The 15,626-nt window shown below is 46.3% G+C and overlaps 1 protein-coding gene across 2 annotated transcripts in view; it reads left to right on the top strand.

Annotated features, from left to right (window-relative positions):
- SLC25A38 (solute carrier family 25 member 38) overlaps positions 1-9,921 on the top strand; it is a 210,246-nt gene extending 200,325 nt beyond the window's left edge. For both annotated transcript variants that reach the window (XM_077278915.1, XM_077278914.1), the window contains one exon: positions 9,519-9,921. In XM_077278915.1, coding sequence (XP_077135030.1) covers positions 9,519-9,641 — 123 coding nt within the window. In that variant the 3' untranslated portion in view covers positions 9,642-9,921. The remainder of the gene's footprint in view (positions 1-9,518) is intronic.
- The last annotated feature ends 5,705 nt before the right edge of the window (positions 9,922-15,626 follow it).

Below are 15,626 nucleotides of genomic sequence, written 5' to 3'. Positions count from 1 at the left end.
TACAGATTAAACAACAACCACAAGACTGATTTCATCAACCAAGATATCATTTTAATCAGTATAACGGTGCCAACCTGACAGTGTCTGTAGTTTACTGAGCAAAATCCTGCTGACAGGTTCACTTTAACAAGAACAGGGGAGGTCAAGAAAAGATCTGGAAGACCAGGCAAAATTTCAGTGATAATTGTTCTTAAGATTGCTAGAGAGACTAATCAGAACCCCCAATTTACTGCAAAAGACCATCAGAAAGATTTAACAGACTCTGCAGTTGTGGTACATTATTCTACTGTTCAGAGACACCTGCACAAATAATTGCCTTCATGGAAAAGTCATCCGATTAAAAACTTTCCTGCATCATTACCATAAAATTCAGCTGCAGAAGTATGCAATAGAACCTAAACAAGCCAGATGCATTTTTTGCACAAGTCCTTTGGACCGATGAACTCTTTGGCCACAATGATCGAAAGGTATATGTGGAGAAAAAGAGCACCGAATTTCAGGAAAAGAACAGCTCGCCAACCAGTAATCATGGAGATGTATCAATTATGCTTTGGGGTTGTGTTGGAGCCAGTGGCCCTGGAAATATTTCAAGGGTAGAGGGCAGAATGGATTCAATGAAATTTCAGCAAATTCTTGTTGCGTACATGGCACCATCTGTAAAGAAAAAAAAAAAAAAACTCAAGTTGAAAAGGGAACATCTTCTACAAATGCATAATGATCCAGAAATCCACAATAGACTACTTCAAAAGGCGCAGGCTGAAGGTTTTACAATGGCCCTCAAAGTCCCCTGATTGGAACATCATTGAAAATCTGTGGCAACACCTAAAAAAATAGCAGTGCATGCAAGACGACCCAGGAATCTCACAGAACTGGAAGAATGGATGAAAACCCCTCAAACAAGAAATGAAAAACTCTTTTGTCTGACTATAAAAAGCGTTCAAAATGGGGTGCTGTCAGGAACACCGCACTGCACTTGCTCACTGAGCCAGTGCCTGTGTCCTGAGTTGAACAAACTATGCTCAGATACCTGTGGAGCAGGGGCGGCAGCTGTGGAGATATGTGCTTCAGGCAAACAGGACCTGAAGCACGTGACTTCTGGGGGAGTGTTTGGGGGTGGAGACCGGCGCTTGGGTTACAGATGCCCGGAGAGTAGTCGGACATACACTGGTCTAAACCAGGAGATGGCACGGTACAGGAGGGGCAAGACAGGGACGAGGTCCGTCACAAAGCAGAGTCTGGAAACCAGAGATAGCAGCACGGTACAGGCAGGAGGAACGGAAGGTCAAGGACAGGCAAAGGTCATAACAAAGAGGCAAAACAAGTACAGAGTCAGGCAGAAATATCAGAAACAGGAACGGACTGGGTCATACACAAGCAAACATACACAGGCAGACAGTATCAACGGATAAACGGGTCACAAACAAAGCCGAGGTCAAAAGTATCACTGACAATGGACAGTGCCCAATTGAGGTTATTTAAAGCCCTCCCAGAACCAGAGAGAGGCCAAAAGCATTAACCCCTGCAGCACAAAACCAGAATTCACATACACACCATGACAGGTGCTACCAGGTACAATCCATGCAAGGTGCCCAAACTTTTGCATCGGCCCATTTTCTTTTTTGTAATTTTTTAATCCCCTTCACAAAATGGCACCGTACACGTACTGCTCATGTCGGGTCTCTCCCTTTGATGTGGGCCCCATTGCTGAGCCCACATCTTTCCCAGCACATCAGCTGATTTGAACAGCTGACATGTGCCCCTAAGGGTACCGTCACACAGTGCCATTTTCATCGCTACGACGGTACGATTCGTGACGTTCTAGCGATATCGTTACGATATCGCAGTGTCTGACACGCAGCAGCGATCAGGGACCCTGCGCTTAGTAACCCGATGTTTACCCTGGTTACCCGGGGACTTCGGCATCGCTCCAGCGCCGTGATTGCAAAGTGTGACCGCAGTCTACGACGCTGGAGCGATAATCATACGACGCTGCGACGTCACGGATCGTGCCGTCGTAGCGATGAAAATGGTACTGTGTGACGGTACTCTAACAGTTTTAGCATTTGGCAAACATGCTAAAAAAAGAACAGTTGTGGAATTGCACTTTTTTTGCAATTTCACAGCACTTGGAATTTTTTTCCCATTTTCCAGTACATGATATGGTAAAACCAGTCACGTTTTTCAAAAGTACAACTCGTCACACAAAAAACAATCCCTCACACGGCCATAAAAAATAAAAAAGTTATGGCTCTGGGAAGCAGGGGAGCTAAAAACAGAAACGCAAAAACGAAAATGGTCTGTGGCGTGAAGAAGTTAAAATGTTAGGCAAAAAAAGTCTTACTTTTTTTTAAGATACAAAGGAAATGTGTTATCTTTAACTTTAGGCCTTTTAGGGATTATTTAAAGGGAACCTGTCACCCCCCTCAGGCGTTTGTAACTAAGAGAGCCACCTTGTGCAGCACAAATGCTGCATTCTGACAAGGTTGCTCTTTTAGTTATGCTGCCTGCACACGCTGAAATAATCACTTATAAAATGTGCCCCCTCTTACCCTGAAATCGCCAGGGAGGCGGGTCTTTCCTTTCTAATCAATAGTGAAATATATCGTGGCGCAGCTGTGTCGGGGTTCCCTGAAAAATGCTCACAGGAAAAATGCTCACAGGAAAAATGCCCACAGGAAAAATGCCCACACAGAAAATTCCCCACACGGAAAATTGCTAATTACAGCATCACAAAAGTTTCAGATCTATGATATTTCAGGTGCAAGGTGAGGATGTTCACATAATATGTGATCAACTTGTGATTTACAGTTAACCTAGTGCAAAACTGCAAAAATGATGATCTGTGATTTGCAGCCGTCTGTCATTCTCAGCAATAGATCTAGTCTGCTCTCATCTCTCACTGACTCTGTCTTACTCCTCCCACCAGCCCAAAACAGCAGCACATGCAGAAACAGCAGCAGTGTGATCCAGAGGAGCCATCACTGCTATCAGTACCCACAAAAGTATCACTGCTGCTGGCAGAGATATTTGGTCCTGGAAGCCCAGAAGGCACAGCAGAAAGGTGAGATTCTGTCACTTGTACCACTGTTGAGACTCAAACAGCGGCGGACACCGCGTTGATGCACATGGTCTACCCACAACACACTGGAGCCGGGGTTACAAGCGCACCTATTTTGGGGTGTCCGCCGCTGGTTGAGACTCAACCAGCGGCGGACACCGCGTTGATGCACATGGTCTACCCACAACACACTGGAGCCGAGGTTACAAGCGCACCTATTTTGGGAGGACTCTCAAGGAGCCCTTAAACAATAGATTTTGTGCCACTACACTAGCAACCATTTGCCAGTATATACGATACTTATACTCTTCATGGTGAGGAACACATTGTTACATGCCAACACATTGGAGATTATCCTAGTCTTTAACCCCTTCACCCCCGGAGCTTTTTCCGTTTTCGTTTTTCGCTCCCCTCCTTCCCAGAGCCATAACTTTTTTATTTTTCCGTCAATTTGGCCATGTGAGGGCTTATTTTTTGCGGGACGAGTTGTACTTTTGAACGACATCATTGGTTTTACCATGTCGTGTACTAGAAAACGGGAAAAAAATTCCAAGTGCAGTGAAATTGCAAAAAAAGTGCAATCCCACACTTTTTTTTTGCTTGCCTATTTTGCTAGGTTCACTAAATGCTAAAACTGACCTGCCATTATGATTCTCCAGGTCAGTACGAGTTCATAGACACCTAACATGACTAGGTTATTTTTCACCTAAGTGGTGAAAAAAAATTCCAAACTTTGCAAAAAACAAAACAAAATTGCGCCATTTTCCGATACTCGTAGTGTCTCCATTTTTCGTGATCTGGGGTCAGGTGAGGGCTTATTTTTTGCGTGCCGAGCTGGCATTTTTAATGATAGCATTTTGGTGCAGATACGTTCTTTTGATCGCCCGTTATTGCATTTTAATGCAATGTCGTGGCGACCAAAAAAACGTAAATCTGGCGTTTTGATTTTTTTTCTCATTACGCCGTTTAGCGATCAGGTTAATGCTTTTTTTTATTGATAGATCGGGCGATTCTGAACGCGGCGATACCAAATATGTGTAGGTTGGGGGTTTTTTTAATTGATTTATTTTGATTGGGGCGAAAGGGGGGTGATTTAAACTTTTATATATTTTTTTTTTTTCACATTTTTTTTTACTTTTTTTTTTAACTTTTACCATGCTTCTATAGCCTCCATGGGAGGCTAGAAGCAGGCACAGCCCGATCGGCTCTGCTACATAACAGCGATCATCAGATCGCTGTTATGTAGCTAAAATGCAGGTGTGCTGTGAGCGCCGACCACAGGGGGGCGCTCACAGCCACCGGCGATCAGTAACCATAGAGGTCTCCAGGACCTCTATGGTTACAATGTACAAGCATCGCCGACCCCCGATCATGTGACGGGGGTCGGCGATGCGCTCATATCCGGCCGCACGGCCGGATGCGGTAGTTAAATGCCGCTGTCTGCGTTTGACAGCGGCATTTAACTAGTTAATAGCGGCGGGTGATCGCGATTTCACCCGCCGCTATTGCGCGCACATGTCAGCTGTAAAAAACAGCTGACATGTCGCGACTTTGATGTGCGCTCACCGCCGGAGCGCACATCAAAGCGGGGGTCCCGACATGTGACGTACTATACCGTCACATGTCGGGAAGGGGTTAATACCACGGTGCATATACCTATTTTGGCTACCTTAGCTACCATCCTTACTACAAATTTGGAGAACTAGACTTACACACCCAGCTTACCTGGGAAATCGTTTTACTTGAGAGGTCCATTTACAACTAATATATAGGACCTAGCCTATACCCTGTGACCCTCTACATCATACAAGCAGTCGGTCTACTGAGGAAGGTCTCATTGTTTTGACCGAAACGTTTATGCTGGACTGCTATCCAAGTAATAAATATTTAATTCTTAACCCCTTAACGACCGCCGATACGCCTTTTAACGGCGGCCGCTAAGGGTACTTAAACCACAGCGCCGTTAATTAACGGCGCTGTGAAAAAAGTGAATAGCGCCCCCCAGAGTCGGATTTTCTCTGGGGTCTCGGTTGCCGAGGGTAGCCGAGACCCCAGAGAACATGATTCGGGGGGGTTTTACCGACCCCCGAGTTGCGATCGCCGGTATTTAACCGTTTACCGGCGGTCGCAACAAAAAAAAAAAAAACGCGATTTGCCATTTAATTTCTCTGTCCTCCGATGTGATCGCACATCGGAGGACAGAGAAATGGGGTCCCCGATGGCCCCCAATAGCCCCCCAATACTCACCTATCTCCCCCGGTGCTCCTCGTGGCTCCCGATGGGCGCCGCCATCTTTTTTCCGGGGAAAAAATGGCGGGCGCATGCGCAGTGCGCCCGCCGCCAGGCACCCGGAAGATCTTTGGGGTCTCGGCTGCCGGGGGTAGCCGAGACCCCAAAGAACATGATCGGGGTCGGTTTTCACCGACCCCTGTTTTGCGATCGCCGGTAATTAACTGTTTACCGGCGACCGCAAAAAAAAAAAAAGCGATCTGTAATTCTCTGTCCTCTGATGTGATCGCACATCAGAGGACAGAAAAATAAAGGGATTCGGGGACCCTATCATACTCACCCGGTGTCCCTGGGTCCTCCTGCGTCTCCTCCTGCGCGAGTTGGGGCTAAAATTAGGGTTAGGGCTAGGGTTGGGGCTAAATTTAGGGTTAGGGCTAGGGTTGGGGCTAAATTTAGGGTTAGGGTTAGGCTACTTTCACACTAGCGTTTTTTGGCTTCCGTCGCAATGCGTCGTTGGAGAAAAAACGCATCCTGCAAAAGTGCTTGCAGGATGCGTTTTTTCTCCATTGACTTGCATTAGCGACACATTGCGACGGATTGCCACACGTCGCATCCATCGTGCGACGGATGCGTCGTGCTTTGGCGGACCGTCGGCACAAACAAACGCTACATGTAACTTTTTTGTGCGACGTGTCCGCCATTTCCGACCGCGCATGCGCGGCCGGAACTCCGCCCCCGCCTCCGCGCACCTCACAATGGGGCAGCGGATGCGTTGAAAAAACAGCATCCTCTGCACCCGTTGTGTGGTGCTTACAACGCTAGCGTCGGTACGTCGGCCCGACACACTGCGATGGGCCGAGTACGACGCTAGTGTGAAAGTAGCCTTAGGCTTCTTTCACACTTGCGTCGGTACGGGGCGGTCGCAATGCGTCAGCCCGACGTACCGACGCACGTTATGAAAATTGTGCACAACGTGGACAGTGGATGCAGTTTTTCAACGCATCCGATGCCCAGTCTATGTCCTGGGGAGGAGGGGGCAGAGTTACGGCCACGCATGCGCGGAAATGGCGGACGCGACGTACAAAAAAAAGGTTACATTGAACTTTCTTTGTGACGACTGTCCGCCAAAACACAACGGATCCAGTGCATGATGGACGCGACGTGTGGCCATCCGTCGGTAATACAAGTCTATGGGCAAAAAAGGCATCCTGTGGGCACATTTGCAGGATCCATTTTTTGTCCAAAACGACGGATTGTGACGGATGCCACACGACGCAAGTGTGAAAGTAGCCTTAGGGTTAGGGTTGGGGCTAAAGTTAGGGCTAGAGTTAGGGTTAAATTTAGGGTTAGGATTGGGGCTAAAGTTAGGGTTAGGGCTAGGGTTGGGGCTAAAATTAGGGTTAGGGTTGGGGCTAAAGTTATGGTTAGGGTTGGGGCTAAAGTTAGGGTTAGAGTTGGGATTAGGGTTAGGGTTTGGATTAGGGTTGGTATTAGGGTTACGGTTGGGATTAGGGTTACGTTTGGGATTAGGGTTAAGGTTAGGGTTGGGATTAGGGTTAGGGGTGTATTGGGATTAGGGTTAGTTTTGAGGTTAGGGTTGAGACTAGGGTTAGGGGTGTGTTGGATTTAGGGTTTTGATTAGGGTTATAGTTAGGGTTGAGATTAGGGCTGTTTTGGGGTTAGGGTTGTGATTATCGTTAGGGTTGTGATTAGGATTATGGATTGGGTTGAGATTAGCGTTAGGGGTGTGTTGGAGTTAGGGTTGGAGTTAGAATTGGGGGGTTTCCACTGTTTAGGTACATCGGGGGTCTCCAAACACGACAGCCAATTTTGCGCTAAAAAAGTCAAATGGTGCTCCCTCCCTTCTGAGCTCTGCCGTGCGCCCAAACAGTGGTTTACCCCCACATATGGGGCATCAGCGTACTCGGGATAAATTGGACAACAACTTTTGGGGTCCAATTTCTCCTGTTACCCTTGTGAAAATAAAAACTTGGGGGCTAAAAATCTTTTTTGTGGGAAAAAAAATATTTTTTTATTTTCACTACTCTGCATTATAAACTTCTGTGAAGCACTTGGGCATTCAAAGTTCTCACCACATATCTAGATAAGTTCCTTGGGGGGTCTAGTTTCCAAAATGGGGTCACTTGTGGGGGGTTTCTACTGTTTAGGTACATCAGTAGCTCTGCAAACGCAACATAACGCCAGCAGACAATTCTATCAAAGTCTGCATTCCAAAACGGCACTCCTTCCCTTCCGAGCTCAGCCATGCGCCCAAACAGTGGTTTACCCCCACATATGGGGTACCAGCATACTCAGGACAAATTGGACAACAACTTTTGGGGTCCAATTTCTCTTGTTACCCTTGTGAAAATAAAAACTTGGGGGCTAAAAAATCTTTTTTGTTAAAAAAAAAAAATATTTTTTATTTTCACGACTCTGCATTATAAACTTCTGTGATGCACTTGGGCATTCAAAGTTCTCACTACACATCTAGATAAGTTCCATGGGGGGTCTAGTTTCCAAAATGGGGTCACTTTTGGGGGGTTTCTACTGTTTAGGCACATCAGGGGCTCTCCAAACGCGACATGGCGTCCGATCTCAATTCCAGTCAATTTTGCATTGAAAAGTCAAATGGCGCTCCTTTGCTTCCGAGCTCAGCCATGCGCCCAAACAGTGGTTTACCCCCACATATGGGGTGTCGGCGTACTCAAGACAAATTGTACAACAACCTCTGGGGTCCATTTTCTCCTGTTACCCTTGGTAAAATAAAAATTTGGAGGCAAAAAGATCATTTTTTAGAAAAAATGCGATTTTTTTATTTTCACGGCTCTACGTTATAAAGTTCTGTGAAGTACCTGGGGGTTTAAAGTGCTCACCACACATCTAGATAAGTTCCTTAAGGGGTCTAGTTTCCAAAATGGTGTCATTTGTGGGGGGTTTCCACTGTTTAGGCACAACAGGGGCTCTCCAAACGTGACATGGCGTCCGATCTCAATTCCAGCCAATTCTGCATTGAAAAAGTCAAACGGTGCTCCTTCACTTCCAAGCTCTGCGGTGCGCCCAAACAGTGGTTTACCTCCACATATGGGGTATCGGCGTACTCAGGAGAAATTGCACAACAAAATTTGTGGTTAAATTTCTGTTTTTACACTTGTGAAAATTTAAAAAAATGGTTCTGAAGTAAAATGTTTGCAAAAAAAAGTTAAATGTTCATTTTTTTCTTCCACATTGTTTCAGTTCCTGTGAAGTACGTAAAGGGTTAATAAACTTCTTGAATGTGGTTTTGAGCAGCTTGAGGGGTGCAGTTTTTAGAATGGTGTCATACTTGGTTATTTTCTATCATACAGACCCCTCAAAATGACTTCAAAGGTGATGTGGTCCCTAAAAAAAACATGGTGTTCTAAAAATGAGAAATTGCTGGTCAAAGTTTAACCCTTATAACTCCCTAACAAAAAAAAATTGTTTCCAAAATTGTGCTGATGTAAAGTGGACATGTGGGAAATGTTATTTATTAACTATTTTTCGTGACATATCTCTCTGATTTAAGGGCATAAAAATACAAAGTTTGAAAATTGCTAAATTTTAAAAATTTTCGCCATATTTCCGTTTTTTTCTTAAATAATCGCAAGTAATATCGAAGAATTGTTACCACTAACTTGAAGTACAATATGTCACGAAAAAACAGTCTCAGAATCAGCGGGATCCGATAAAGCGTTCCAGAGTTATAACCTCATAAAGTGACAGTGGTCAGAATTGTAAACATTGGCTCGGTCATTAAGTACCAAATTGCCTCTGTCACTAAGGGGTTAAAATCATCACCATACACAAGTTGAGTGCCAAGTTATTTACTTCCTATTTCCTTTCTAATCAGATGCAGCACAGCCGCCGCTTCGGGCCTGTGCGCGCCGGGCGCCGCCTCCTCTTGCTTCATTATCGTCCCCAGCGCCTGCGCTGTAAGTACAAAGGGCAGCGCAACTGCGCACGCCCGAAAAGAAAAACTTAATGCGCAGGTGCCAGGGACGATAATGCTGCAAGAGGAGCCGGCGCGCACAGTAATTTTGATCAGGGGTGCCCAAACTTTTACATGCCATTGTATATGTATTTAAATTTTGATCACTAATATTTGCCACCAGGAAATTTGCATCTGAAAATATATTTTGGTTGACTAGAAACAATGCTTTGTTTGTATTATAGAATAACACCATGTATTGTTTTTAATACTCTATTCTAGTATCATGGACTGACTGGATTTTTCCGTGGAGGCATACCTCGAGCTTTACGCAGAACTCTAATGGCTGCAATGGCGTGGACAGTATATGAACAAATGATGGATAAAATGGGACTAAAGTCTTAAAACAAGCACAGTGACCAATCATACCCGACAGGCAATGCAATTACCAGGATATTTTAAATTACAAGGCCACTTGCTTGAAGATGTGTGCATAAGATGGCTGATTTGGATGGTTTGTGAAAATGTCATAAAAAAAATGAACCTTTAAAAACAGAGTGCTTGTAAGCTAACAGCTCTTTTTTTCATGTGTGCACATAAATTATATAGGCATAGCAATTCTGTTCCAAATGTAACAAGATAAACCTGTTTAAAACCTCATAAAGGCGAATAACGTATTTCCTGATTCCTTTTTCTGCTCCCTCTTACTTTCATAAACAAACTGCTGATTTAGGGTTAATCTGCAGGTCAATAGCGTTCTAAAGCTGCCTGGCCAAAGTACTAAAAGCACCGCTATCTTATTCCTCCTGACATTCTCCTGCTTCAGTCACCGCTCTGTATACAGTAAGCACGCCCTGGCACATTGACTAAAAGCCGTCTCTGCAGCATATCTGTGCAGACAGCTGTCAGACATTTGCCAGGGCGTAGTTACAGCCACTGCTGGGTGTATATTAAGCAGTGACTAAAGCCACACTTGTTTGACTGAAAGCCAGAGTCTGCCAGGAGGAATAAAATTAAGTTCTTCCCAGTAGCAATGCTTTCGGTGTGGTTGCCAAATGAACATGAGTATCCGTCTCCCCTGTCAATCAAGTGCACAGGATCCAAAAGATCCAACACCTCTAAAAAGATTAAATAAATATATATATATATATATATATATATATATATATATATATATATATATATATATATATATATATATATATATATATATATATATATATATATTAGACTGTGGCCCGATTCTAATGCATCGGGTATTCTAGAACATGCATGTCCCCGTAGTATATGGACAAGGATGATTCCAGAATTCGCGGCAGACTGTGCCCGTCGCTGATTGGTCGAGGCAACCTTTATGACATCATCATCGCCATGGCAACCATTATGACATCTACGTTGATACTGTGCCCGTCGCTGATTGGTCGAAGCCTGGCGGCCTCGACCAATCAGAGACGCGGGATTTCCAGGACAGACAGACAGACAGAAACAGACAGACAGAAAGACAGACAAATACAGACAGGCAGACAGACAGACCCTTAGACAATTATATATATAGATATATATATACATATATATACACACACCGTTTTTTTTTTCCGCTTTATAAGACGCACCTGATTATAAGACGCACCGCCAAATTTGGTGAAGAAAAAGAAAATTTTTTTTTCTTATATTAGATGGGGGTCTGTCTTATAATGCCATGTCCGTCTTAGAAAACATATGTCCCTCATCCTGGTATCTATATAACCCCCATCCTTGTGCTGGCACATGCCCCCCTGTGCTGCTGTCAGACACATGCCCCCCTGGTCACTATATGCCCCCGTGCTGCTGGCAGACACATGCCCCCCTGGTCACTATATGCTCCTGTGCTGCTGGCAGACACATGCCCCCCCTGGGTCACTATATGCCCCCCTGTGCTGCTGGCAGGCACATTCCCCCCCTGGGTCACTATATGCCCCCCTGTGCTGCTGGCAGGCACATGCCCCCTAGGTCACAATGTCCCCTTGTGCTGCTGGCAGGGACATGCCCCCCTGTGCTGCTGGCAGGCACATGCCCCCCTGGGTCATTATATGCCCCCCTGTGCTGCTGGCAGGTACATGCCCCCCCTGGGTCACTATATGCCCCCTGTGCTGGCAGTTTGCCCCCTGTGCTGCTGGCAGGCACATGCCCCCCTGGTCACAATATGCCCCCCTGTGCTGCTGACAGGTACAGCCGCCCCAGTCACTATATGCCCCCCCCCCGTGCTGCTGGCAGACACATGCCCCCCCCTGTGCTGCTGGCAGACACATGCCCCCCCTGTGCTGCTGGCAGACACATGCCCCCCCTGTGCTGCTGGCAGACACATGCCCCCCCTGTGCTGCTGGCAGACACATGCCCCCCCTGTGCTGCTGGCAGACACATGCCCCCCCTGTGCTGCTGGCAGACACATGCCCCCCCGTGCTGCTGGCAGACACATGCCTCCCCTGTGCTGCTGGCAGACACATGCCCCCCCTGTGCTGCTGGCAGACACATGCCCCCCCTGTGCTGCTGGCAGACACATGCCCCCCTGTGCTGCTGGCAGACACATGCCCCCCCTGTGCTGCTGGCAGACACATGCCCCCCCTGTGCTGCTGGCAGACACATGGTAAAATGACAAACACTTAACTCACCTTCTGATGATGGCTCCATGCTCACAGCTCCTCTGTTGTGCTTCCTGTTTCCCAGGCATCAGATCATGTGACCTGGCACACAGTGATGTCATCACTGTGCTGTGCCGATCACATGATCGGATGTTAGCACAGACACAAGAAGAGCAACCGAGGAGCCCTGAGCATGGAGCCATCATCAGAAGGTGAGTAAAGTGTTTGTTATTTTCTCATCTGCCTGCAGCAGGGGGGGCATGTGTCTGCCATCAGCAGGGGGGGCATGTGTCTGCCAGCAGCAGGGGGGGGCATATAAGAGTGACCGGGGGGCCATATCCATGATGGGAGGGGGGGAGATGCAGGCACATGTAATATTCGCTGTTCCCCTGTGAATCAACTTGTGCAGTTTCAGCACCAAGGTGATGGACAGCAGGTGCAGTGAATATTACATGAGGCTAATGAGCAGGAGCACAGGACCTCCTGCTGTCTCTGCAGCCCCCCTGACCTCTTCAGAGCTGCTCCCCCTCCACTACAGCACAGCACAGATTCTGATTATAAGACGAAGAAAAGTGACAAGTCAATGATTGACTTTTTTCGAGGCATATGCATCTTACTCATAACCTGAGGAAAAATTGTGACTAAGTGAATTAAAGACACTTTCACCAAAGGTTCACACCCCCCTCCATGTGATCTGTGACTATGAAGGTTATTAACCCTTTTTCGACATGCACTATATAAATATACCGTATTTTCCGGCATATAAGACGACTGGGCGTATAAGACGACCCCCCAACTTTTCCAGTTAAAATATAAAATCTTCTTAAAAGTCGGGGGTCTTCTTATACGCCGTATGTCATCTTATAGGGCCGGTGAATAGGTGCCTTTTGGCGTGGGGAGTGGTCCCGATGACGAAGAGAGGGGGCGTCTCACAGTAAAGTGTGAGTGGAGTATATCCCCCTATTACCTCATTGCGGCAGCGTGGGGGTCTCTGTGCTGGGAGCGGCAGCTCCTCTTCGTGCCGTGGGTGCTCTGTGCTGTGGGGCGGCGGCGCATCTTCGTGCTGTGGGGCGGCGGCGGTGCATCTTCTTGCAGCGTCGGGGCTCCTCCGGCATCTCCTCCAGGCCCGGAGGCACCGGCAGCCCCATTGCTGTGATGCGGTGGCCTCCGGGAAAATGGCCGCTGCTCAGATTCAGATCTCGTCTCCCGAGATCTCGGGAGACGAGATCTGAATCTGAGCAGCGGCCATTTTCCCGGAGGTTGCGATGCGGTGGCCTCCGGGAAAATGGCCGCTGGGGGCGGCGCATGCTCAGATTCAGATCTGAATCTGAGCAGCGGCCATTTTCCCGGAGGTCACCGCACGAAGAGGAGCTGCCGCTCCCAGCACAGAGACCCCCACGCTGCCGCAATGAGGTAATAGGGGGATATACTCCACTCACACTTTACTGTGAGACGCTCCCTCTCTTCGTCATCGGGACCACTCCCCCCCACCAACCACATGCACATTTTATCTGTACCCGGCGTATAAGACGACCCCCGACTTGATATAATATACATACATACATACATACATACACACACACACACACACACACACACACACACACACACACACACACACACACACACACACAGCATTGCGGGAGTTGCGTTTCCGTAAATCGAGTGTGTGTGTATCACTACCGACCAAAAGTTTGGACACGCCTTCTCATTTCAAGATTTTTCTGTATTTTCATGATTATGAAAATTGTAAATTCACACTGAAGGCATCAAAGCTATGAATTAACACATGTGGAATTATATACTTAACAAAAAAGTGGGAAACAACTGAAAATATGTCTTATATTCTGGGTTCTTCAAAGTTACCACCTTTTGCTTTGATGACTGCTTTGCACACTCTTGGAATTCTCTTGATGAGCTTCAAAAGGTAGTCACTGGGAATGGTCTTCCAGCAATCTTGAAGGAGTTCCCAGAGATGCTTAGCACTTGTTGGTCCTTTTGCCTTCACTCTGCGGTACAGCTCACCCCACACCATCTCGATTGGGTTGAGGTCTGGTGACTGTGGAGGCCAGGTCATCTAGCGTAGCACCCCATCACTCTCCTTCTTGGTCAAATAGCCCTTACACAGCCTGGAGGTGTGTTTGGGGTCATTGTCCTGTTGAAAAATAAATGATGGTCCAACTAAACGCAAACCAGATGGAATAGCATGCCGCTGCAAAATGCTGTGGTAGCCATGCTGGTTCAGTATGCCTTCAATTTTGAATAAATCCCCAACAGTGTCACCAGCAAAGCACCCCCACACCATCACACCTCCTCCTCCATGCTTCACGGTGGGAACCAGGCATGTAGAGTCCATCCGTTCACCTTTTCTGCGACGCACAAAGACACGGTGGTTGGAACCAAAGATTTCAAATTTGGACTCATCAGACCAAAGCACAGATTTCCACTGGTCTAATGTCCATTCCTTGTGTTCTTTAACCCAAACAAGTCTCTTCTGCTTGTTGGCTGTCCTTAGCAGTGGTTTCCTAGCAGCTATTTTACCATGAAGGCCTGCTGCACAAAGTCTCCTCTTAACAGTTGTTGTAGAGATGTCTGCTTTTAGAACTGTGTGGCATTGACCTGGTCTCTAATCTGAGCTGCTGTTAACCTGCGATTTCTTAGGCTGGTGACTCAGATAAACTTACCCTCAGAAGCAGAGGTGACTCTTGCTCTTCCTTTCCTGGGGCGGTCCTCATGGGAGCCAGTTTCTTTGTAGCGTTTGATGGTTTTGCCACTGCACTTGGGGACACTTTCAAAGTTTTCCCAATTTTTCGGACTGACTGACCTTCATTTCTTAAAGTAATGATGGCCACTCGTTTTTCTTTACTTAGCTGCTTTTTTCTTGCCATAATACAAATTCTAACAGTCTATTCAGTAGGACTATCAGCTGTGTATCCACCAGACTTCTGCTCAACACAACTGATGGTCCCAACCCCATTTATAAGGCAAGAAATCCCACTTATTAAACCTGACAGGGCACACCTGTGAAGTGAAAACCATTTCCGGTGACTACCTCTTGAAGCTCATCAAGAGAATGCCAAGAGTGTGCAACATTTCTCCTTATGGAGAGTGACATACCAGCTGGCTTGTCAAGGTAAGGAGGCTTATTCGCCGTGCAATGCTCCTCTGGGAAATTAAATATGCAAATTGCCTCTTCTGAGAAAAAGAGGACTTAAACTCTATAGCGCCACCTGTTGGAAGAAGGGATCCTACAAGTCACAATCAACCCTTTAACGAGTCGTGCAATATGACTTAGGATTAAAGCAAATTTGCAAATTGAGATACTGATTTGGCTTTAATCCTAAGTCATATTGCACGACTCGTTAAAGGGTTGATTGTGACTTGTAGGATCGCTACTTCCAACAGGTGGCGCTATAGAGTTTAAGTTCTCTTTTTCTCAGAAGAGGCAATTTGCATAAGAGTGTGCAAAGCAGTCATCAAAGCAAAAGGTGGCTACTTTGAAGAACCTAAAATACAAGACATATTTTCAGTTGTTTCACACTTTTTTGTTAAGCATATAATTCCACATGTGTTAATTCATAGTTTTGATGCCTTCAGTGTGAATTCACAATTTTCATAGTCATGAAAGTACAGAAAAATCTTTAAATGAGGTGTGTCCAAACTTTTGGTCTGTACTGTGTGTATAGATATATACACTGTCTGCAGAATTATTAGGCAAGTTGTATTTTGATCACATGATACTTTTTATACATGTTGTCCTACTCCAAGCTGT

Source organism: Ranitomeya variabilis, chromosome 8 (genome assembly GCF_051348905.1).
Source record: "Ranitomeya variabilis isolate aRanVar5 chromosome 8, aRanVar5.hap1, whole genome shotgun sequence".
NCBI classification, from domain to species: Eukaryota; Metazoa; Chordata; class Amphibia; order Anura; family Dendrobatidae; genus Ranitomeya; species Ranitomeya variabilis.
The sequence above is the reverse complement of the archived record's forward strand: the minus strand, read 5'-3'. Positions and strand labels throughout refer to the sequence as shown.